The 22,625-nt window shown below is 38.1% G+C and overlaps 1 protein-coding gene across 1 annotated transcript; it reads left to right on the top strand.

Annotated features, from left to right (window-relative positions):
• The first annotated feature begins 11,715 nt into the window (after positions 1 to 11,715).
• LOC149283358 (kynurenine--oxoglutarate transaminase 3-like) lies at positions 11,716 to 22,084 on the top strand. The gene is made up of 12 exons (XM_089497683.1): positions 11,716 to 11,771; positions 12,222 to 12,366; positions 13,264 to 13,413; positions 13,714 to 13,800; positions 14,013 to 14,138; positions 14,567 to 14,687; positions 17,396 to 17,472; positions 17,785 to 17,874; positions 18,104 to 18,290; positions 19,723 to 19,796; positions 20,791 to 20,877; positions 22,025 to 22,084. Exons 1-12 carry the CDS (start codon positions 11,716 to 11,718, stop codon positions 22,082 to 22,084), a joined length of 1,260 nt encoding a protein of 419 aa, XP_089353809.1.
• The last annotated feature ends 541 nt before the right edge of the window (positions 22,085 to 22,625 follow it).

Here is a 22,625-nt window from a genome sequence, read left to right as displayed (position 1 = left end):
GGTTGCAATCAATCACAGCTGTAAAAAGCATAAATTTAAAAGTTAATTATATTTCGATAAGTTATCAGATCTAATCAACCATGACATTATTCCTAATATCCTTGCTACATACTCTAACATTGATACCCCCTTTGCTCCATAATGGATACGGTGTAAGAAGCTTACAACTGAAGAGATAAAACTGCATATTATGAGTTAATACATTGTGGCCACCAATGGATATATTAACACAATCTGGCACTATATCTATTGTATCTATTTATCTTTCAGAGGGACAATGGTGTATTTCGGGCAAAAAAAAAAAGTTAAAATCATTTTTTGTTTTGCATTTCCCAGTGCAGATCTTCATGATCAACTATTATCGCAGGCAAACTTTTTACTCTGGAGACCAGGCTAATGCCTGGGTACTATGTTGTTAGGGGTGAAACAGGAGGTGGAAGGTAGCCTTGTCCAACCCCATCCACTTTCTGCTTATTTTATGCCCATGTTTCTCCAACAAAATTTGCCCACACACATTTATACAGCAAATTACTGTACTGATCATCACATATAGTTGATACAGATAAAATAAGGAGAATATCTGCTTAGCTGGAATATAATTATTATCATGGTGAAGCACTACTTCTCCAGAGCTCTGGGTTGGTGTTTTAAATGTTTGGGCATACAGGCAGTTTGGTCACAACCACTCCTGTCCAGGTTCCATCTATTCCCACCAGCTTGGGTCCTAGGCCTGCCACTTTAATACACCCACATCAAAGAAGGAGAAAGAAATCTGGACAAGACACTCTGTGAAGCTCTTTGGTATGATGATAATATGGAGGACAGTGGAGCTCTGTTTTACCCACCCCTGCTACAGCAGATTTACTAAGGCTAACCCTCCAAAATGTTAAGTGCTTACCAAGATGCCTCAGCTAGAAGGCAGCGCAACAATATCCCCGGTCTGGGGGTCTGCACCTTCTGAAATGTTTTGGTCTCTTCATTTCTGCATTTACTTTCATTCTGGAGCAGCGGGCAGCCTCATCTTGTATCTCATATGGTGAACAGAAAAGAGGAACTGCTAGAAAACGCTTGAATACAAACAAAAAGAGAGTTAAGTAACTGGTAAATTCTTGTTACACCTGAATTTTATCCTTAAATAACCTCTAGGCTATTCTTTTAACGGTGATATTACAAGTAAAGTACGACTGAGGCATTAGCTGCGGTCTACCATCACACTTGTTTTTAGCAAAGGTATTTTGGAGGCATTGTTACGTACTTTCATTACATTTGCCTACTCAAAGGGATGCTCCAAACATATGCTCAGCACTCCCTTTAATTTTCAAGGGTGGGGTCTAAAGACCAATTGATTTCAAGTGCATACAATTGATCCTATAAACGTATATGGGAATGGTATATGGCTATCCCCAATATAAGACAAGACCAAAGAACAGAGTAAGATTTGTGGTGTTTAGAGCAAAAAATTAGGAAGACTAGATGGACCAAATTATCAAATTCTGTTTCTAGGTAGTCTCCAATTGTTGCATACAGCACACATACATTGCAAAGTCAATGTTTGTATGAATTTTACCAGTTTGTCTTTCTTCAGATGCGTACACGCAGTATATAGTACATGACATGAAGCGTAGTTTAAAAAGTGCTGTTTGCACGTGAAAAATCAGACCATAAGCAGTCTTAAAAAACCCACTGTTAGCATTTTTACACAAGAAACAGGAACTGTGTGCATTTATGATGTCATGAGGCAACATCAAACCATAATCGCCAAAAAAATTGCTTTTTAAAAAAAATCCCTGTAAGCAAAACTGCAAAATGTATCTTTACAAGGAAATATCAGAATCATATAATCAACATATATTGAGAGAAAAATTAGATTTAATCAGCTGCACCAAACAGTCTCAAACTTACATTTTTAGGAGGACTGTGACAAGATCTTTAAAATTTAATGATTTGCACTATGTAAAAATTGGTCTAGACTAGCGAGGTTCAATTGCAGCTGGAGAGGTCCTCAAATATAATCATACCCAAGAGTGGGTTTTATGTTAATTACAGAACTATTACATTTCTGACAAAACGTCGGCTCTTGTAGACTTGGTTGAATATCACTGCTCAAGACAATGCTACAGTTTGTTAAATTCATAGCTATAGCCACAACTCAGAGTTTCTTTGAATGCTGCAGTTACCTTTTCTCTAGGCAACGAGAAAAGTGTCAAAATTGTGCATCTGTTTTTGCTAAAGGAGAAATGTTTTAGTGATACTTTGTTAGAAAAAATAAGTATTCATCATCTTTGATGGATAAGCTCTGTAGCCTTTTTCTGCATAGTTAAATTTCTCAATCTAAAAGACCTTATTTGGATAAAAGAAAAGCTCAGATATTTCAAAGCATAGTAATGTAAGTCCAATGAAAATCAGCGTACATTTTAGCACTGAAACCCATGGAGTGGATTCATCCATTTCACACAATTTTAATGTCTATGGTCGGCCAGCCTGTAAGAGCTTCAAACTCTCTAAGATTCAGGAGAATTGCTGGAGAGCCCAGTCGAGACCAAATCCATACTTTCATGAGTATGGCTGCTTTTGCCATTCCAAATTCACAGAAAACGAGTCCATCCCAGGCATAAGCCAATTGCTTTATATAAAAGCAAATATACAAATATATAAAATTATAACTACTGAGCACTGGCCTCCTGGACAATATCACAGATACAGTCAAGATTTGTGCTGGCGAAACTACTCTGGGAAGTGATCACACATGGGAACAATTGAAATAATCCCACGGGAAAGGATCATGGATGGATATCCAGTGGAAAACAAAATGTTTCTACCAAACTGCAGTAGTTTAAAAATGAAACAATCTGTGTTATTAAAAACAAAGTGTTTACATCCAAGTTTCCTTTCCACAATGTATTGAACTATATGGAGAACACTAAGAATATGCGGTTTATGAGATTGTAACAATTACAAAGTATTACATTTAAATAATACTTTTAGTTAATTCTTTACTTTAAATGTTCTTTAAAAGCCACCTATAACAAGGCAAGGACTGGTGCAGTCACACACTGTGCGAATATAAGGGCTCTGGCCTTAAAGTGCCAGCACCACTAAGACACCCCCACTCTTTTTTGATGGTTTGAAGAATGCATGCAAAAACACTAAGTTATTTTGTTTGCATTAATTGTTGGGGGGCTCCCTGGGACCCTGGAGTGTCTTAATACATTTAATAAGGAGACAATATTATCCAGGTCGCTCGTTGCACTGCAAATATGTGGAGTCTTTTGGTACACACTGCATATTAGAAATTGATTATAACTGAATTTCACCATACAGTCATTACATAGCTATTGCTAGCGTTGCTAAAGATTTGGGCTTCTCAAGAAAGGGGAAAAGAAAGAAACAGACAAACATATGATGGTCCTAAGGGACCAATAATCATTCCAACAGCACACCATAAAATGTATTGTGTATATGAATAAAATATGCAATCACTCAATAATGCAGTGCCTATTTGCTTTACTTAAATGTGTACACATAAAAGGAATCTGGCTATGGAGCTCCGTAAGACTATTAAAGGCATAGCCGTGCCCATTTATATTTTGTTAAAGAGATCAGCAATACAAACTAATCAACAATATTTCCCATTGTGCTGCCCTTGAGTTAGCACTTAATGTAATGTGCTTTGCATTTGTTCGAGAAAGGAAGAAAAATGTTCCAGAGGACAGATTTCCCACAACTTCTCCCAGTAAAATTAGAACTTTTTCAATGCAACTCTGGAATATTAGGAAACTCACAGCTGCACAGAAAAATATAAAATGCAGGATGGAACTAGGACTACATAGCCTTTCAGGATTTATTTGGGCGAGTTATTCAGATATTCACAAGGTAATGCCTACCTCTCAATGCAACCCACCCGCATCCTACAAATAAATAGATAATAAAAATTAAGATAAATAATAAAGGATGCGTGGTGCAGAGTAAGCTTGCTATGGAGTTTGTACCGGCTAGGTGTATTGCTTCACAGCGTATATGGGCCGGTTATAAGAGTTCTCCTCAACTGGTCCACAGAGCAGTGGCAATTGGCCCCTGGAACTGCCTACCTAGAATATGCCACTGATAATGCCTAGTTCATTCACAAAACCTTTTTAGAACATTTATTAGTGTTGGTCCATCGTGATGCAAAGTGATGTTGCTGAAACCACAACTCACTTGCAAACTCTTTCTTTAGGAAATAAACCCGTGATTTCAGAGTCGTTAAGTATTTTATTTTTGTGAATAACCTATATATCCTTAAGGAGAATATAAGATTTGGGGAATAAGCCCTGATGGCCGAACATACGCTAATCTTTGCTGGATGAGTCTCATCCTCTGTAATTAGAATTTTCATAATACTTTGCACACAGACATAGAGGAGCTAAATAACAAAATTATTGTGATCCCAGAAGCCTAATTTTACTTGCTGCATGTGGCACCAGAAGTAGCTAGTTGTATCGAGCATACATTTTATCACAGACATTAGCAGTTACTGAACAGTACATATTATTCTGAGAGAAATCAATAAATACTGAGAGCAAAAGCTAGAACAGAATACGACGGCTGTGCCTCCTGCTAATTAAGGCTTCTTGAAAATATTTAGGCGCACGTTGGTGCCTTCAATGCTCAGTCATAGACATTGGTGTGTGATGCTAGTAGCAATATTATTATATGCTAAGAAAACCTGATCTATGTGTACCTGATTTAAGTGATCCACATATACAATCACCACTTGCTAAAGGGAGGTCACAAACAAAACGTAATGGAAACAACCTGGAGCAAGTAATGATTTTAAAACATACGGTCAAGCACTTTGGTATATTGGCATCTGGCCCAAAGAAGCGTAAAGAAGTGTTGTTTAGGCTCTGGTACTTGAAATATAGTTGAAATAACAACGGTTAGGGCTGCAGGCCCATCAGGAATGATGTGCACCCCTCCTGGACATAAGCGATTTAACCAGTGACAATCATTTCATTGAAGGGTGTCCATTGTGACATCCATAACTCCTTGTCTGTTTAAGCCCCTTGTGGCATGTAGCTTGAGAAATTGTATTTCCAAAGACCCTGATAAACACTAAACACTTGTATGTTGAAACTTACTTTCTAGTATTGGTAACAGTCTGTTGTAGACAGAGGCTACTGAAAGATCTCGATTCTATCTACAATGAAGATACCAACCAATTTCCCTTTCTAAAAGGATACTCTTCATAAATAAAATACATAGGGGTGAAGCTGATTTTCCAGTTATCTGCTGCCTTGAAGCCCTGATATGTTTAGAAACTGTGGGTATAACCCTTGGCGACATGATCAGGGATGTGGGTATTTCCCATTGTGCTGCCCTTGAGTTAGCAGTTAATTACCTGGTTGCTCTTAGGCTGGGTGAAGACCATTAACACAAGATATCAAGGACAGCAATGCCCTTATTAAAGGGACAGAATTCTTTTTTGTTCAATCGCTGAATGCGGTACGAGCAATTGCATGCAAAGCATTCTGTGATGTAAAGAGAAGGATTATGGGTGTACATGCAGCCCTCTCAGCGACCATATTTGTAGTTTTGCTATCTCTATGTCAGCAATGACATAATGGGGAGCAAATAATTAACTACAAAATATAACTTTTCATCCATACATGTGCTAGCCATCCTCCAGAAAGTGATACAGCACTACTCTGTGGATAGACTTTGTGACTTGACAGCCTCGTATGCCTGGTGCAGACCTGAAACATTCCTCCACGCATAAGTACGTGTTCTCTAGAAGGACAATCTTCAATGACATTTTCTATGGTGCAAAATTAACAACCATGTTAACATCTTCAAGAACAGGATTTGGGCCAAAAAAAGATCCTCACTCATATGGCACTCATCTCTTGAGGTAGTATAGCAATCCAAGTTCTATCATTGTCCCAGGTGGTGGTTTAAACTGTCTATGAGGAAAACAAATCCCACTACTGCCACCAGTGTAACAGGAACCAGGGGGTCTAGCAGGATGTCCCAGGCCATTGCTGCCTCCTTCCTCATAGTGAAAGCCACCGGCAAGATGGATAGCTGCTCCACTTCTGGGAGTAGAGGGGTCCCCCAAAGAACCGTACCACCAGTCACAAGAGAGCCTTTATTAGGACTGAACATGGTTTATATAACCAATTTATCCGGGTAAATGGAGTTGACTTAGACAGGAAACACTAAAGGAGTAACTTAATTAATATATAACATACTAGTAAGAGATTATACAGAAATTGCTAACAGACTAATCTCCTCACACGATCGACAATCAAGAATAAACAACAGATGTGAACGGATTAGGGAAGTAACACTTAGAGATAGACTAGATGGTGAATCAATCTTTATTCACATAGAAGTAGAAACAAGAGGGTGAAAATACAAAATATTACAGTACCAACAATATCCTTAAAACTAGGTCCAACATTTTAACTCTAACCAACTAAACAAATATGCAGTAATTTACACATTAAAACATATGAATATACTAAACAAAACACTGTGACCTCATTTCAGGACTACATGACATGATCATTCCTCCCTATTAACTTTCCTTAGCACTATGTTGATTGGTTCTGGCAGTCTTTGTAATTCACACAATACATGGAACATAAAAGCTAGAAGATTAAGTTAGAAAAAATAATTTAAGAATTCCTAGGCAACACTGCTAAAATAACTCACTTTTGTACTATAGGGTCATATTTACTGTAAGGAAAAAGGGGGAATAAGGTGAAATCTCTACAACACTTGTCTGCTCGGACCTCCTGGTCCAAAATGCAATATTATGGTACAATCAGGTTAGGATGCAGGAAGAAAGTATTCTCAGCTACAATCTGCTATAACAAAAATAAAAATTTCCTATATTTCCAAAAATAAACATTTTCTTCTTTCTTATGCTGAGTGCTAAAATTAACAAAAAGTCCAGATTTTTGGTAAAAGTATACCCAATCTGGGCACATATTTGCGCAGGTGCACATCAGACAATATCCAAAATGATTATGATTTTGTTTACAGAGAAAGGAATTGATTTGGCCTCAGCGAGGTGTAGCGTGTTAATGGCGATGCTGCCGCCAGTCACGATAAAATGAGGTTTACGGATTAGCACAGGCACGGCTAGGAGAATAATAGGTTTATCTGTGTTTTACAAGTTGGGCTGCTATAAGATTTCAAATTAAACTGTAATTTGTGGAGTTAATACAATCAGAACGAATCTGGGTCATAAACCCGCAAGCAGGGCCCTCTTTACCTAATGTACAGGTTCATTTTAGTAAATTTGTTGATGCTATATAATAAAAATAATAATAATAACTGTAACTATGTTCCATGAACAGATAATGAAAACAAAACACAAAAAAAAGTTACAAATAATTTTGGATCACATTTCTGGATTTCAGGATTCTACGGTTAGAATAATAGCAGTATTTCCCAATTCTTATACCCAAGCGGCCTGTGCTTAGATACCCTACAAGAAGAAGATGTCAGACTGACTCTATTGTTCATGTGTTCAGCCTCATGCATTCACAGTACGTGACATCTCACTTTATTATAAAATAAATGCAAATATTTTACACAAAATGCATACTGGGAAACATGGTAAGAATCGTTTTACCGTTTATTTGTATGAAAAATAAACGTATTATATTTAACAAAAATGAAGAAAAAAAAAATGGCATATATTCCACTTTCGTTTAATTACTAATATGCCGGTATATCCATTCACCGTGTTTTGCTATAATGAAAGTGTAGGGCACCATCTGCTAACATGTCAGGGAGCTCCCAGTACGACCAGTCTTTCCACTTACGTGACTCAGTTTACACCTGATCCGTACGTCTCCTGCTAACCTCGAGCAGCGGCTTCCTCCTTCTCTCCTTGCAAAACCTGCATTAGAAAACACATTAGCCTATACTGTCAGCCAAAGGAAGAAAGCCCTTTAACTATTGGTCAACGACTCTGTCATTCAGCGATCACGATCCAATAAAGGAGCTCTTTGCAAAAGCTCACGCTGAGGGTAGAACCTCAGCCGAGCATGTGATTGCTCAGTCTTACATTCTAGCACCCTATGGCCCAATCCTTTTTCAGATACAGAAGATGGCCCCGCCTTCTACCTTGTGCCATGTCAAAACTCCACCCCTTCCTCTAGTGCTTGTATGTGTGAGTGCAGTGAGGCAGAAGGGTACATCCTCGTTTATCTGCTATAGGAAAGGTGCTCAGTAAATAACAGTAAGTAAATAACAAAACTGTAGTAGTGACATTAACACGCGTGGAGTGTACACGGTGGCGAAGGGGAATTAATAATCACCCACTTAACTCCCATCCAGTTCATACATACACATTAAAAAGGAGCAGTGTGTTTCTTTGCGTTCACTGGTTTAATGTGACGGGGTGAGAAACCCCGCAGCGACCAGAAAAAGGGGTACGTCTGCTTAAAGTGTGTCATTGTTGCGTAAGTAACAATCATACATGACCTCTTGTGCCTATAGAGTTTACCCCTTATAGATACAGATCTGGGGTGTCGTGTCAGACTGGCCATTAACAAGCAGATAAATATAAGTAGGATACTTTGTAATTGAGTAGTTGGCAAGTGGTCTGTGGCAGTGAGTAAAGGTCATATACTGATGTCCTTGTGCCAAATTATACACTGCCAGGCATTGCCTAGATTGGTCTGTATAATGTAGGGGTTATTAAAAAGCCCACCTAACACCCCTATTGAACAATCTTCTTAGTGAATGCACTTTGGTTTGCAACATGCACTGTACATGTATACATCTTATTGTGCATTAGACTAAAAAATGTTATCCAACATCATTGTTGGTCGATCATTATCCTAGAAAAAAAAAATATTATTTAGATACATTTGATGTTTACTTTTCATTTCACCCTGCATTTTAATTATTAGTTATTGCATCACATGGCCAGCGGTAGTTCTTTTTAATGACATGGTATAGTTGTCTATATCATCGGTTCTTATTCATATCTGCCAAGCCTCTCAACACTTCTTATACAACACATGCTTGGAATGTATAGGAACACCACAGCCATTCTTTGCATTTTAATGTAAACCTTGGGTGTTTTTGCAAGCAAATGCATAGACAGATTCATTAGCTTGTCCTATATACAGACTGTCCCTTTAACCAAACCTGGTGTAAATGTTCAGTGTCTTATGACTGTATGCTATAGCTGTAAATATAGAATGCACTTTGCACCAGTAGTTGTGCTATAAAAACTGAATTTTAGAACTTGTCATCACGGTGTCCTTTGCAAAACAAATATGTCTAATAGAGGGCTTGTTATCAAATGTTTTCCCATCACGCGCTGTTAATATTTTGCTATCCCTAAATAGATCTCAACAGCACGGTCTATAAAATGCAGTCATACAGTCCCTGTGACCTCTAAGGGTCACCTTGCCTGCATTTAATTTTTCAATGATGTACCCGGTGCATAGAGAGGTAGTGTATGGGAGGTGGGTTTGGCTTAACTAAAGTTTACCTGTATATGGTATTTTCTGTAATTGGACTATATTGAATAATCAAATATATATCTATATATATGTGTATATATATATATATATATATATATGTATACATGTAGATAGTGTGGATACACACACAAATAGAATATGTGACTATGAAATGTACAAAACTAGCACTCCTCCTTGGTGGTACTATGTCTGGGTTATACTCCTTAGTTTTTTGAGATTTATAATCGGATTTTTTGTAGAAATAATAATATGTAATTGTTACATTTGTCTATTTATCTAAATGAAATTAACAAATATTTGTTTTTACTTTAAACTACTCATCAAACTAATTTGAGCAAAGCGCAGCAAATGTTAGTTGAAGTTTGGCTTGAGTGGGTAGTCACGGCTGTTTGTGTTTTAATGTTTATGAAATAGGTGCGGGGTTTCCATGTGGAATGCTGTTCATTAACTAATTTGGCAGCTGATGAGCCTCCCAATGCAGGATTGAGCCAAGGCCCAGCCAATTTGTGGCATTGCCCCACTAGATGGCTCGACATGCGCCATGTAACTAAGAGGAGGTCGCTGGCTGACACATGATCTACAACACAAGTTTATTCAAGTGAACCATAATGGCCCCATGAAAAATATGATATTGAAATGTACAATAATTTGATAGAACACAGTTGTCACTCCACAGGAGTGCTGGATCATTGGTTAAATAGCTGAAAGCGAAGGGTTTCACATATTTAAAACCTATCTTATTGTACAAGTATAAGGACCAGCCTCGTCTTCTGAGTTCAGCTGGAGCATGTGCGTTGGCATTCAATACCGTTGTAAATCTTTCATAGGGTCTCGTCCATAGATTTTCTAACGCTTTGCGTGTTATCGACCTGTTCTGCAGGCATGCTGATTGCTTTTCGTGGCGTCCGTCCTCTTGGAAATCGCTTACAACTGCTGAAGGCTGTTAATTCTTCTCAATACACCAGGTTTTCCACCTCACCAGTATGTATTCCTTCATGGAAGTGGCATGTTATAGAATTCATTTTGGCCTAAGTTACATTGCAATATCAGATGGTGGCAAGTTATTCTTGGAAGCATGGACACATCCATAATGAACAGATGAATTCCATTTGTTAGTATTGTTCCTGACTGTTAAATTCCTGCTATTTTGAGAGATTATTTTTTTACATTATTGACCTAACCCTCACATTTTTTGACTGAATTATTTTTAATAGCAAGCCTCCCATTACAAATAATTTTTCTATGAACCATGGCAAGTTCACCCTGCGGAAAGACCGGTTTGTTTTTGTAATTTGTTGATTGCACAAATATGTGGTATTTATAAGATCTTGATATGTGTGAAAAACATTCTTATCTTGGGGATACAACACAGCCAAAATGTCGTAACCAAAAAAATATGAAGGCAATTCAAATTAAAACAAGCAAACAAAACTATTGAGTCTCATAGGATGACTTGCCAAGGCGTATAATTTTTATATGGTGTAGGAAACAGGAATGTGCTTAGAACTGTTAAAAGTACATGTTGTCAGGACAAGGTGGACTGGGTAGTATATACATTTCTTATGTATTGCTAGGAAGAGGAAGCAACATTTGGTTTCCATTAGTTTTACTTATAGGGCTTTTCTAATTGCTGCCTGTCCAGGTTGTCATTATGATTGGTTTTGGAGTGAGCACAACGTTTGTGTTTTAAGACAAGTTGTGAAGCTGTACCCATGTCTGACAGTGAGTGCCAGCTCTTCAGCTTTTTTTTTTCTTAGAAAAATGCCCTAAATGTCCCTACAAACAACATGTCATGGAAATTTCTTGGGTTACAAAGTATATCAAGTATCTGATATTTTCAGTTAATTCTAAATTGATTTATGATTAGACAGTTTGAAGACCTCAGCATAAAGTGTTTTAAATAGATGGGAATGGATTTCAGGATGTAGGCCTATGATGGTCACATTGATGCCAAGTAGTAATGAATGACATCACATGTGCTGCTCATGGATGCTTATAGTTTCCTAACAAATGCTTTTTGTTCAACATGCAGCAACAAACTGTCTTGTTCAGTTGGTTTTGCAGCTTTGCTTTAGAAGCTCTAACCGCGATGTTCTGTGGTTTGTCAAGCATTGCAGTAACTGACCAACAAGCAGATTCATAATTTACAGCTGGAAAAGGCTGTTAAACACCTTCCAGTCTCTTTTCTAATTAAACAGTTTTATTTTATCAACTCCAGGCAATGTCTTCAAGACACAAGAATGCCAAGAGAATCCAGGGGATTGATAGTAATGTGTGGTAAGTGGTCATTGTATAAATGTATCTTATATACAGTCATACATCATCTAAATACAAAAGATAGGATCGAACAATGAAATAAAGAGCTGATGTTTGACTCAGTTTGTGTCAGTAGGATATCGTGCTGCAATTCTCACTGAGCACAAGACATAAGGAAACAAAAACCTTGATTTTGCTGGTGGTGGATATATTTGACTATATTTGCATAGAATATACTATGAATGCAGTTTTCTTAATGCAATCAAACCCTACATAACTTCTGTTTAGTGCTGTTCTGCCAGACGGACATGCCAGCCATCACTCTAGAGCAACTAACTAGTCTTTCTTTTTTAGTTTCTCTCATATAAACCATGTAAGAATGTGTTTCTTTATTGTGTATGGTGCCTGCATTGCACCATAACTGGGTCATGATTTATAACTTTCCATGAATTACTTGTATTTCTGTTCTAGGGTTGAATTTACATCACTGGCTGCAGATCCTACAGTTGTAAACCTTGGCCAAGGCTTCCCTGATATATCTCCCCCTTCATATGTGAAAGAAGGCCTAGCTAGGGCAGCAGCCGTTGATAGGCTTAATCAATACACCCGTGGCTTTGTAAGTATATGTACTAGTAAAAGTGACCAATAGGTTTCAGGCCATAGTTAGTGTATTTGAGCTTTGATTTTAAGTCCTAGCTAGGACACACAAACAACATAAAGAGTCGTACAATACTAAACACGCAGCCCGATCTTAGCTGAAACACGCCATATATACGATAATTGTATCTAAAGTGCATGAAGCTGCTATAATGACTCACTTGTCCTTTGAATTTCTATTATTTAAACAAGATTCAATCCGCACCCAGTTGATGGTTGTAAACCTTATGGTTGTACAGCATTATTACAACTTTTGGGACAAGAGGTTGACCTTGAACTCAGGGCCCAGCTCCACTTGGCATTAGAGTAGTCAGTGGGAGATCCAAGGTTGCTACAGAAAAAAGAGTAATCAGTAAGAGATCACAGGCTAGACGTTAAAGGTAGGTAGAAATAACGAGTAGCCACTAAACCAGGCCTACCCAATTTCAATCTGTTAGGGCTGCGTACAGGCCAGGAATTCTAGGAATCCCTTCCTGAAGACAAGTAGCTTTTTACATTTTTAATTGAGATGTCTGTGCTTAAGCTGAGATATCCCTAAATTGTGGCCTGTTTGCTGCCCTCAAGAACTGGAGTTGTGTAGCCCTGCACTAAACAAAGCATGAACCAACACAGGAGATCAGCAAACTCATAACACAGTGTCCAGGACTAGATCATTGCATAGTCAGTAGTATCTATCTATCTATCTATCTATCTATCTATCTATCTATCTATCTATCTATCTCTTAAAATAAGAAAGAAAGCTCCAAAACAAAAGGCTCACTTCTTGCTCCATGTTAGAGGTGAAATCCAGCCCAGAATCCAAAATCTGTCATTACTACCCCTCTATGTGAAAATTGTTTCTAATTTGTGTTCATAGGGTCACCCTCTGTTGGTGGATGCTCTGTCTCAAGTCTATGGCAGAGTGAATGGAAGAAAGATTAACCCAAATACAGAAATCCTGGTCACAGTTGGAGCTTATGGATCCCTTTTTAGTGCAATTCAGGGACTGATTGAAGAAGGTGATGAAGTGAGTTATATTGGCGGGATACATGCGTTAGAAATGATTCATGATTCTGCTTCATGAGGGGGCCGGCTAAAATTACATTTTCGCTTAAAATATAAGACACAAAACACTTTGTTAATCATGTTATCAATATTTAAAGGTTCTCGTATTGTACCTGGCCTTCATCTCTCACATACACACACGGTTCTAAATGGCAATTCTAAAATAACTGCTTCTGTCCAACACTACTTTCTAAGTTGTGTTTTCTTGTTACTGCATCTGTATGTTAAATTTGCCCTTTTTTTTCTGCTTATTGTGAATTAGGTGATAATAATAGAGCCATTTTATGACTGTTATGACCCCATGGTGAGAATGGCAGGAGCCACCCCTGTATGCATTCCTTTGCGATATGTAAGTACTGTGTATATTGTGCTTTACAGACCATTTCCCACATTTAATGTTGTATGCCAGATCCACAGGTTATTTTTTATGGCTGCAGGTTCTAATTTATGCAGTTTCTGTCCGCACTCGCGTTAATGTTTTTGTCTGTATTACTGTTTGTGTTGCGCATATCTTTGTATTCAGCCGGCATATAGGAATTTTTATCAACTTGATATTCACAGAAGTCGAGTGGCAAAAACATAATCTCTAGTGCTGATTGGAGTTTAGACCCCGAAGAGCTGGCTAGTAAATTCAGTAACCGGACCAAGGCAATTATACTGAATACACCAAACAATCCCATGGGCAAGGTAAGGTTAATGGAAATAAAATATAATTTCAAATGTGCCAAGAAATTTTAAAAAATATTTGGATATTTATAAAAAAAAAAACTAATTTAAAAAAAAGATGCATGTACAAGCTTTTCCCACATTTGATAGATCTGAGCACAAATACTATTCCTATTTAAAACCGGTACTCCATGTTGTAGATCTGATTTAAACCTCGTTTAAATCGTTTTTTTTTATTATTATTAAACATCTTAGTTGATTTATACACACGTGGAGGCACTAAATCATGGATTCTCTTTTAAAGGCTGTTTTGGAGCACTTTATATTTAGATTATTCCATCTGTCATATGAGGCAGCATGAATGTTTACTACAATAAACACAGGGTCCATGGTCTGGAAATGGAAACTTCATTAATGGTGTTAAACTGACCAAGTGTTATCTATTATAGGTCTATACTAAAGAAGAATTGCAGATGATTGCTGATCTCTGTATAAAGCACGACACACTATGTATTAGTGATGAAGTTTACGAATGGCTGATATACCCTGGAAACAAGCACATAAAAATAGGTAAAGAAGAGTTTTCCTACATTAGTCCAAATTTGAACTGAAAATTTATGTTAAACTTATTCTTTGTAAGAGAGGCAACTTCTTTGTTAAATTCCCGCATCCTTTGATTTCTGGCATTCAAAATACATTCATAAATGAAATAAAATGTTTGAAAGTGTTACTTGTTCTCTGGTCTGGTACACACGTGCTGTAAAGGGCAGCCACATGGTCTAATGCTGACATACCAATTGTATCTCCTACATGCAATATTTAGGAATTTAATTTATTACTTATTACTGGAATTACCATTAGAATAGCTCTGGTAGCTGCTATATATGCCGGCGCGCGTTGGAATTGGGTGCGCACTGCTTTTTTTATGATGCCGACCCAACCCACATGCCTAATGAAAATTGCCTGTAATTGTATAAAAGGATAATTTGCAGCGGACTGCTGAACAAATGTCTTATAGTCTACACATGCTTTAAATGATGCCTAAAAAAGATCCACAACATTTTAACCCCTTCGCGACCTTTGCCGGTTCAGGACCGTCATAACAAGAAGGTCACTAAATGACCTTTGACGGTCCTGAACCGTCAAAAAATTAAATAAGCTTAGAAAGTGATCAAGGATCACTTTCTTCGCTTAAACGGCCTTGCTGCAATGCCTCGATGTCGAGGCATTCAGCAAGGCCGAGATCGGCATCGGGGGCCATGTCTGGCCCCTCCCCGGGGCGTCAACAGCCGCCATACATTGTATGGCGGCGGACGCCCGTTTTAAAAGCGTTTAGGAGGCGATCAACGATCGCCTCCTAAACTTAAATGGTGTCGCTGGAATGCCTCGATCAGGAGGCATCCAGCGACACCAAACACTTACCTCTGGGTGGGCTGTGACCGCTCCGGAGAGCGGTCACAGCCGCCGCTGCCAGTGATCTTCGCCATCAAGCAAGATGGCGGCGGCCCGGGAAATAAAACAATAAAGACGAAAAAGTTCGCTAGAGGGTCTCCAGACCCTCTAGAGAACTGGCTCCACTTGCTGGTTGAATACAGGTACTGCATTCAACCATGCAAGTCAATGGAGCCCAGCTTTCTAATCACTATGTGATTAGTAAAATATTCAAAAAAAATAAAATAAATAAAAAATGGAAAAAAATTTTTTAAAAAAATGTGCTAACATTTACAAATAATTATGCAGTGATGTCACTAGATGAACCATCCAGTACCAGCAAAATGTGTAAAAAAAAATTATAAAAAAAGTATTAAAAAAATAAAATAAAATTAAAAAATAAAGTTTATTATTTTGAGCAAGTGCTAAAATTTCTCAAAAATCTCAACAAAGAGTTAAAATAAAAGCACTTCAAATACCCAAGGGGTGTTTAATATATAAAAAAAATGGCTGATGGGGTAAATTGGAGTGGCCTAGCTCAAAGATAGTAGGGCATAGGTACAGACTGACCAAAATGGAGAAAAAAAGCGCACTTCCCAAATGTGGCATTTTAAATCTGAAACAACCCGACAAACCCATGCATGTCGGGTATCACTGCACTCAGGAGATGTTCCTGAACACACATTGGCGTGTTGTTTGACAGTGGCATATACCAGGACCTGTATATCTATAACTAAAGTACAATTTGTGTGAAAAAAAAATAAAAAAAATTACTATTACAAAGTTTGACAAAGTGTAGTTCTATAATTGGTGCATGGAAAGGGTTAAAATAGCATTTGGAATACCCTGGGGTGTCTAGTTTTCAAAAATATATGGTTTGAATGGGTTAAATTGAGTTAACCGGCTTCAAAGATATTCCAAAGAGGAGAGGGAGGCACAATGACCAAATGACCACCTGAATTACGCATGCCCCAAAAGTAGCCTTTTACCAGCCAAACAATCTGACAAACCCATGCATGTGGGGTATCGCTGTACTCAGGAGATGTTGCTGAACACATATTGGGGTGTTGTTTGACAGTGACATATACCAGCACCTGTATATCTATAACTAAAGTACAATTTGTGTGGAAAAAAAAATAAAAAAAATTACTATTACAAAGTTTGACAAAGTGTAGTTGTATAATTGGTGCATGGAAAGGGTTAAAATAACAGCATTTGGAATACCCTGGGGTGTCTAGTTTTCAAAAATATATGGTTTGAATGGGTTAAATTGAGTTAACCGGCTTCAAAGATGTTCCAAAGAGGAGATGGAGGCAGACTGACCAGATTTGTTAAAAAAGATTTGGAAATCATAAAACGCTGCTTGTACTTATTGCCCTATAACTTACAAAAAACAGCAAAAAACCATAAAAACATTGGGTATTTCTAAACTCAGGACAAGTAGTAGAATCTATTTAGCTAGTTTTTTACTTGCTTTTTTAGGTGAGTAAAAGATTTTTCAAATAAAAGTCATAAAATGTGTTTTTTTTTCAATTTTGCACCATGTTTTTTATTTTTTTTATAGTAAATAAGATGATACGATCAAAATAATGGTATCTGAAGAAAGCCCATCTTGTCCTGAAAAAAACAATATATAACTTATGTGGGTACACTAAATGGGTGAGGAGAAAATTACAGCTGAACACAAGCACCACAAAAGTGTCAAAACAGCCTCGGTCCCACAGGGTACAAAACGAAAAATGAGCCGGTCCTTAAGGGGTTAACGGTAGACGTGAATTAATAAAATAAATAACATTTACGGTAAAGTACCAGTGGCATTAACCTAATGTCTTTATTGTATTAAATAGCTACATTGCCTGGTATGTGGGAAAGAACAGTGACCGTAGGAAGTGCAGGAAAGACATTTAGTGTGACTGGATGGAAGGTAAGAGAGGCAAACGCCAACAGTGTTTATTCACTAAACTGTCAGTTGTTGTGTGAACGCAAGATGAAGAATTCACTTGCACCACAAGTCTGCATTATGAATGGTCAGCTCTAACAATTTTCTCCTAGACGTTTTTTCTTCATAAGGACATGGTACTTAATATGCGCAAAACTGTCTTTATACCAAGAAAATGCTTTGCCGTGAAAGCACACTTTTCATTTGTGTTAAAAGTACTCTACCAATCACCATAAGTCACTCGCAAAAAAAAAAAAAAAGTAACACATCCTGAACACTGTTTTTCTGTTCTTCTAGCTTGGTTGGTCCATCGGGCCTGCACATCTCATAAAACACTTACAGACTGTACAGCAAAACTCAATCTACACCTGTCCCACCCCATTGCAAGTGAGTACATTGTTTGAACTTGCCTAGTTTTATTGAAGACCTCATTTAAATTAAACCTAAAGGTAGAAGAGGTTTAGGGAGAAGTCACCATTGGGGTACAGAGCAGTAAATCATAACCAATGGAATGTTCCTCTTGATTCTACCAGACTTTTTCATACCCAACCCCTACAGGCTAATGATTGTATCCTTTGTACTGTCACTATTAACTCTGTATTGATGGTTTCTCCAGGAGGCACTCGCTCATGCTCTTTTCAAAGACTTTAAGAGGATGGATGAGCCTGACTGTTATTTTACCTCACTAGCTGTGGAACTAGAAGCCAAGCGTGACAGAATGGCAAGGTTACTTCAGGAAGCAGGACTGAAACCAGTCATTCCAGAAGGAGGATATTTCATGGTAGCTGATATTTCAGTTCTAGGTAAATAAACGTTTTAGGCCTCGAAAGAAAATGTAATATATTGGCATTGTTAAACTGAGATGAAGAAGCACTTTATAGATTTCTGAAGTAGGAAGTAGAGGATGTTAACATGGGTTATTATTACAATTGTTTTATATAGCGCCATCATATTCTGCAGTGCTGTACAATGAGTAAACGGGACATGGCAGGTAGTATTTCACATAACAATTAGACTTACTGAAACAACAGGTGAGCTTACAATCAAGAGGGAGTTTGGGTATATTACACAAGAGGTAAAAGCTGCACTTTTAGGGAAGGGCCAGCCACACTAGTATAAGTATTGCAGGAGATGGAACGATGATCTTAGGGATATTAGAGGGAGGGCGCAAATTTGTAGGCATCCTTAAGTGGGTCTTGAGGAAAGATTGTGAAGCGTTTGAAGGAGAAAAGGATGGTCCACGATGTCAAAAGCAGCAGAAAGGTCCAGTAGGATTAGCATAGAGTAATGGCCCTTGGATTTAGCAGTGAGTAGGTCATTGGTAACATTAATGAGAAGGGATTAGATCAAGGGGACATGTGGCTGGACAAGAGGAAAGAAGAAGAGCATGACAATCATTTTCAGTGACTTCAGAGAATCAGTTTAATGTAGAAGAGGGAAAAGGCGTTCAGTGTATGGGAGGGTGCGGCGTCAGAGGGAGGGCAAGGGCACGATGGGGACTGAGCAGATATTTCACATATTGTATAATTGAAGTATGTGGCAAAGTCAGAAGAAGTAAGGTTAGTAGAAGGGGTGGTATGATAGGGTACTGAAGAGGTGTTTAGGGTTATGAGACAGGGGGGACATAAAGGAGTACTTTGAAAACAATTTCTTGTCGTGGCTTTGTTGGGAGTTAAGAGTTTGTGGGCATTTCAGCTAGTAGTACAGCAGCCAATGGATTACTGTTGTCTGCCCTTGACAATAGCTTCTGAGAGCAGCATTTTTACAGAGTTGTATATTTTTTTCGCTCCTTACATGGAAATTGTTTCAAAAGCAAACTTAAGTATCCACAGCCTCAAAGTAGGGCAAATAAATGTATAGACAGTTTGGTGTTGGGAATTTGGTTTTGAGCATGGATTTCTAATTTCTATAAAACAGATGTATGTATTGTTCTTGTGCCATCTTGTGGTTACTTGTGAAACCTGTTAGGAGACAATTTTTGGAAATCACTTTTTTTTCCATCTATGTATTTACTTAAATACTTCATGTTTATCGTTAACTGTAGCTTTGCATGAACATGACTGCTGCCATTACATTAGAAAAAAACACTGCAACAGATCTTGTGAACCATATTTGCAGCTGTTGTGCAACAGTAACTAATATTTAAATGTCTACGGCTTATTTAGATGATGCTACTCCTTTAAGTTCTTTATATTGCATATTCAAGAGGAAATTTATTTAACATTTGTTTTCAAGATGTTGATCTTTCTGATATGAAGACAGATGAACCTTATGATTACAAATTTGTGAAATGGATGATACAAACCAAGGTGCGTATTAATTTTAATGCTTATGTTAAGTTTATTTCCCCAACCAATTATTAGACTTTTGCAAATGGATCAAAAACAATTCCGACAAATTGTGTTTTCTTTTTAGACAACAAATTGTGTTTCCTGCCGTTCTAGCTTTATCCATTCAGAAACTAAATTTGTTGTCACTCACCCTCATTCACTCTCTCTGTGTCTCCCTACCTTCTCCACCGACCGCTTCCGTGTCCCTGTCTCTTTTCCAGCTGCTCTGCTTTTTCTTGTTCTTCTGTCTTTTCTTTGTCCGCTTCTCCCTGTGTCTTCTTTCTTCATCCTATTCCCTAAGAACCAGGCCTCCCGAGGCCTTTGGACTCGCCCTCTTCCCCAATTTGAGGAAGTACTCCACAAGGCCAGAATAACAAAGACCAGTTTCCGGAGAAATAATAGTGTTTCTGCAACTCTGGCCTCTTAGTATTTCTGCAAAAGTATTTGACGGAGACTGTCTCTCCCCCATTCCTCCAATCGATGAAATTGGCAAATTTGTAGGGATCAGAATGCACTGATGAAGTGAATTATGTGCTTGTAACTTTCCAAAGTAAAAGTTTTGATATTCCCTAGAATGGTGGTAAGGATTAATCATGCTTCATCTCCCTCTGTAGTCTCCATAAATAAAACTTAACCCATCAGTTTGACAGACTTAGTAGGAGATGTGTTTATTAAAAACACTCAACAATCGTGTTTTTTTCATCCTGAACCAATCATTTTTTATATTAAAGTGAGCCTGCCTGAGATGCTTCTTTTTCTCTTCCCTTTTGAACTCAACTGTAGTCATAGTGCATTAATCCTGCTGAGTTTAGTAGTAAATCTATGTAGGTTTAGTTAAATCGGGGGTCAGTTGTTTTAATAATGCAAGCACTATTAAAAGCCATTTACTATAGTTTTAACCCTTTACACTACAAAGAATGTGAAAATTAGTCTTTAATGAGTATGTAAGCATTTTACTTACATTGTTTTTCAGAAACTAGCAGCTATCCCAATTACAGCATTCTGTGGACCAGCAACTACAAAGCAGTTTGAAAAATACATACGGTTTTGTTTTATAAAGGTAAGGTTGGTTAAGATTGCAGTATGCTAAACAAGGATGTACAATGCTGAACTGTACCTCTGTGATGATTGTATTCTGCTGTAAAAGAACATACAGATTGTTTGAATCCCAAGCCCACTAGAAAACATGCAGTAGCTCCCTAGTTTTTGTTGGAGTCCTCATATCATACGCTAAAAACAGACTATATTATTCTGCTTTAGCCCAGTCAAATGCATAAGCATTAGCAAGCCAAGATGAGCTTGCAGTCTATCATTAATATAAAAACATGATGCAGCATTGTAAAAAGTGAAGGAAAATATTAAAATCATAATTTCCACAGAAATGTTTTATTTGTACAGACACTCCACAATATTTATGGATACCTTCTAAAGTTATCCAGTCTGCTCCTCCACCTTGAATACACAAGAGATTGAGTTCTCATAGCCTGTGGTAGAGGACTGCATCGGGCGGGTGTGGGCAGTTTTTTGGGTGTTGCGGGCAGTCAGACAATGTACCTGCGGGTCCCGGTAATCCCGCAAGGCTGCCTTGGCGTTTCTCCCTTACAGCGTCTCTTCTCGTTCCGCCCAGGAACCCAGCGGAGTTACGTGAATTTACGTCACGTCACGTGACTCTGCTCCGTTCCTGCTTCCCCTGGGTGGGACAAGAGAAGAGACGCTGTGTGCGAGCAACGCGAAGGCAGCCTTGCGGGAGTGTGCGGGAAATCTGCAGTTCAGGTAGGGGGGTGGGGGAGTTTGTATGAACGAGTATGTGTGATTGATGGAATGAATGAGTATCTGTGAATGAAATTCTTCACTATCTCTAAAAGCTGTGACAATGTTTGCAGGAGCGGAACACACACGTTGCGGGAGCAGAACACACAAATTGGGGGAGTGGGCGGTAATTAAGCGGGATAGGATTAAGCGGGATTAAGAAAACAGTCCTGTGCAGGGCTCTAGACTGGTGACAACATTGTTATTGCTTATCCAGTCAGCATCCACTTAGCTGGCGTTTATCTAAAATGTTTTATGCTAGTGGTTTAGTTTAGTGCACAAAACAAAACCCTTTCAAGTACATTGATTTTTTTTAAATGAATTAGCGGTTTACTTAAGTGGACAAAATGTTTAGCAATCTGATTTTATTTCTTAAAATTATATTTTTATGTTTACAGCAAGAAAGCACACTGGATGCAGCAGAAGCGATTCTGAAAAACTGGAATAAACAAAAGTAAAAAAAATACAGCAAGGGATGTGGCATCAACTATAAAAATGTCTACTAAATTAATTTATGGAATAATTACTTTTAGGAAAGAAACTAAACTGTGCAGTCTAATAGTTTTACTGTTTTAAGGAGATGTTTTATTAAGGCTGTCAAAAGAGGATGCATAATACATGGCTGTCCCAGGAGTTCCACAATAAAACAAAAGCATTTTTAAAAATTGTCGAATATTTGCATTGGGAAGATTACTATTACCAAGTTTTTCTTGATAAAGAGCATCTTGGGAGCCTTACTAAGAATAGAAGGATGCTGATATCTACAGTTGGAAGCTGTTCAGGGACAATCAACCGTCAAAAAAAACTTGCACGGGCGGTTTTGCGGCAGACAATGTACCTGCGGGTCCCTGTAATCCTGCGCGCTGCCTCGAGGCTGCCTTCGCGTTGCTCGCACACAGCGTCTCTTCTCATATTCTGCCCAGGAACCCAGTGGAGTCACGTGAATTTACGTCGCATAAAGAGACACTGTGAGGGAGCAAAGCGAAGGCAGCCTTGCGG

This window comes from Sceloporus occidentalis, unplaced genomic scaffold, assembly GCF_023333645.1.
Source record: "Sceloporus occidentalis isolate IW3139 unplaced genomic scaffold, rSceOcc1.0.p SCAF_106, whole genome shotgun sequence".
Classification (NCBI taxonomy): Eukaryota; Metazoa; Chordata; class Lepidosauria; order Squamata; family Phrynosomatidae; genus Sceloporus; species Sceloporus occidentalis.
Note: the sequence above shows the minus strand (reverse complement) of the source record. Positions and strands in the feature narration are given on the sequence as shown.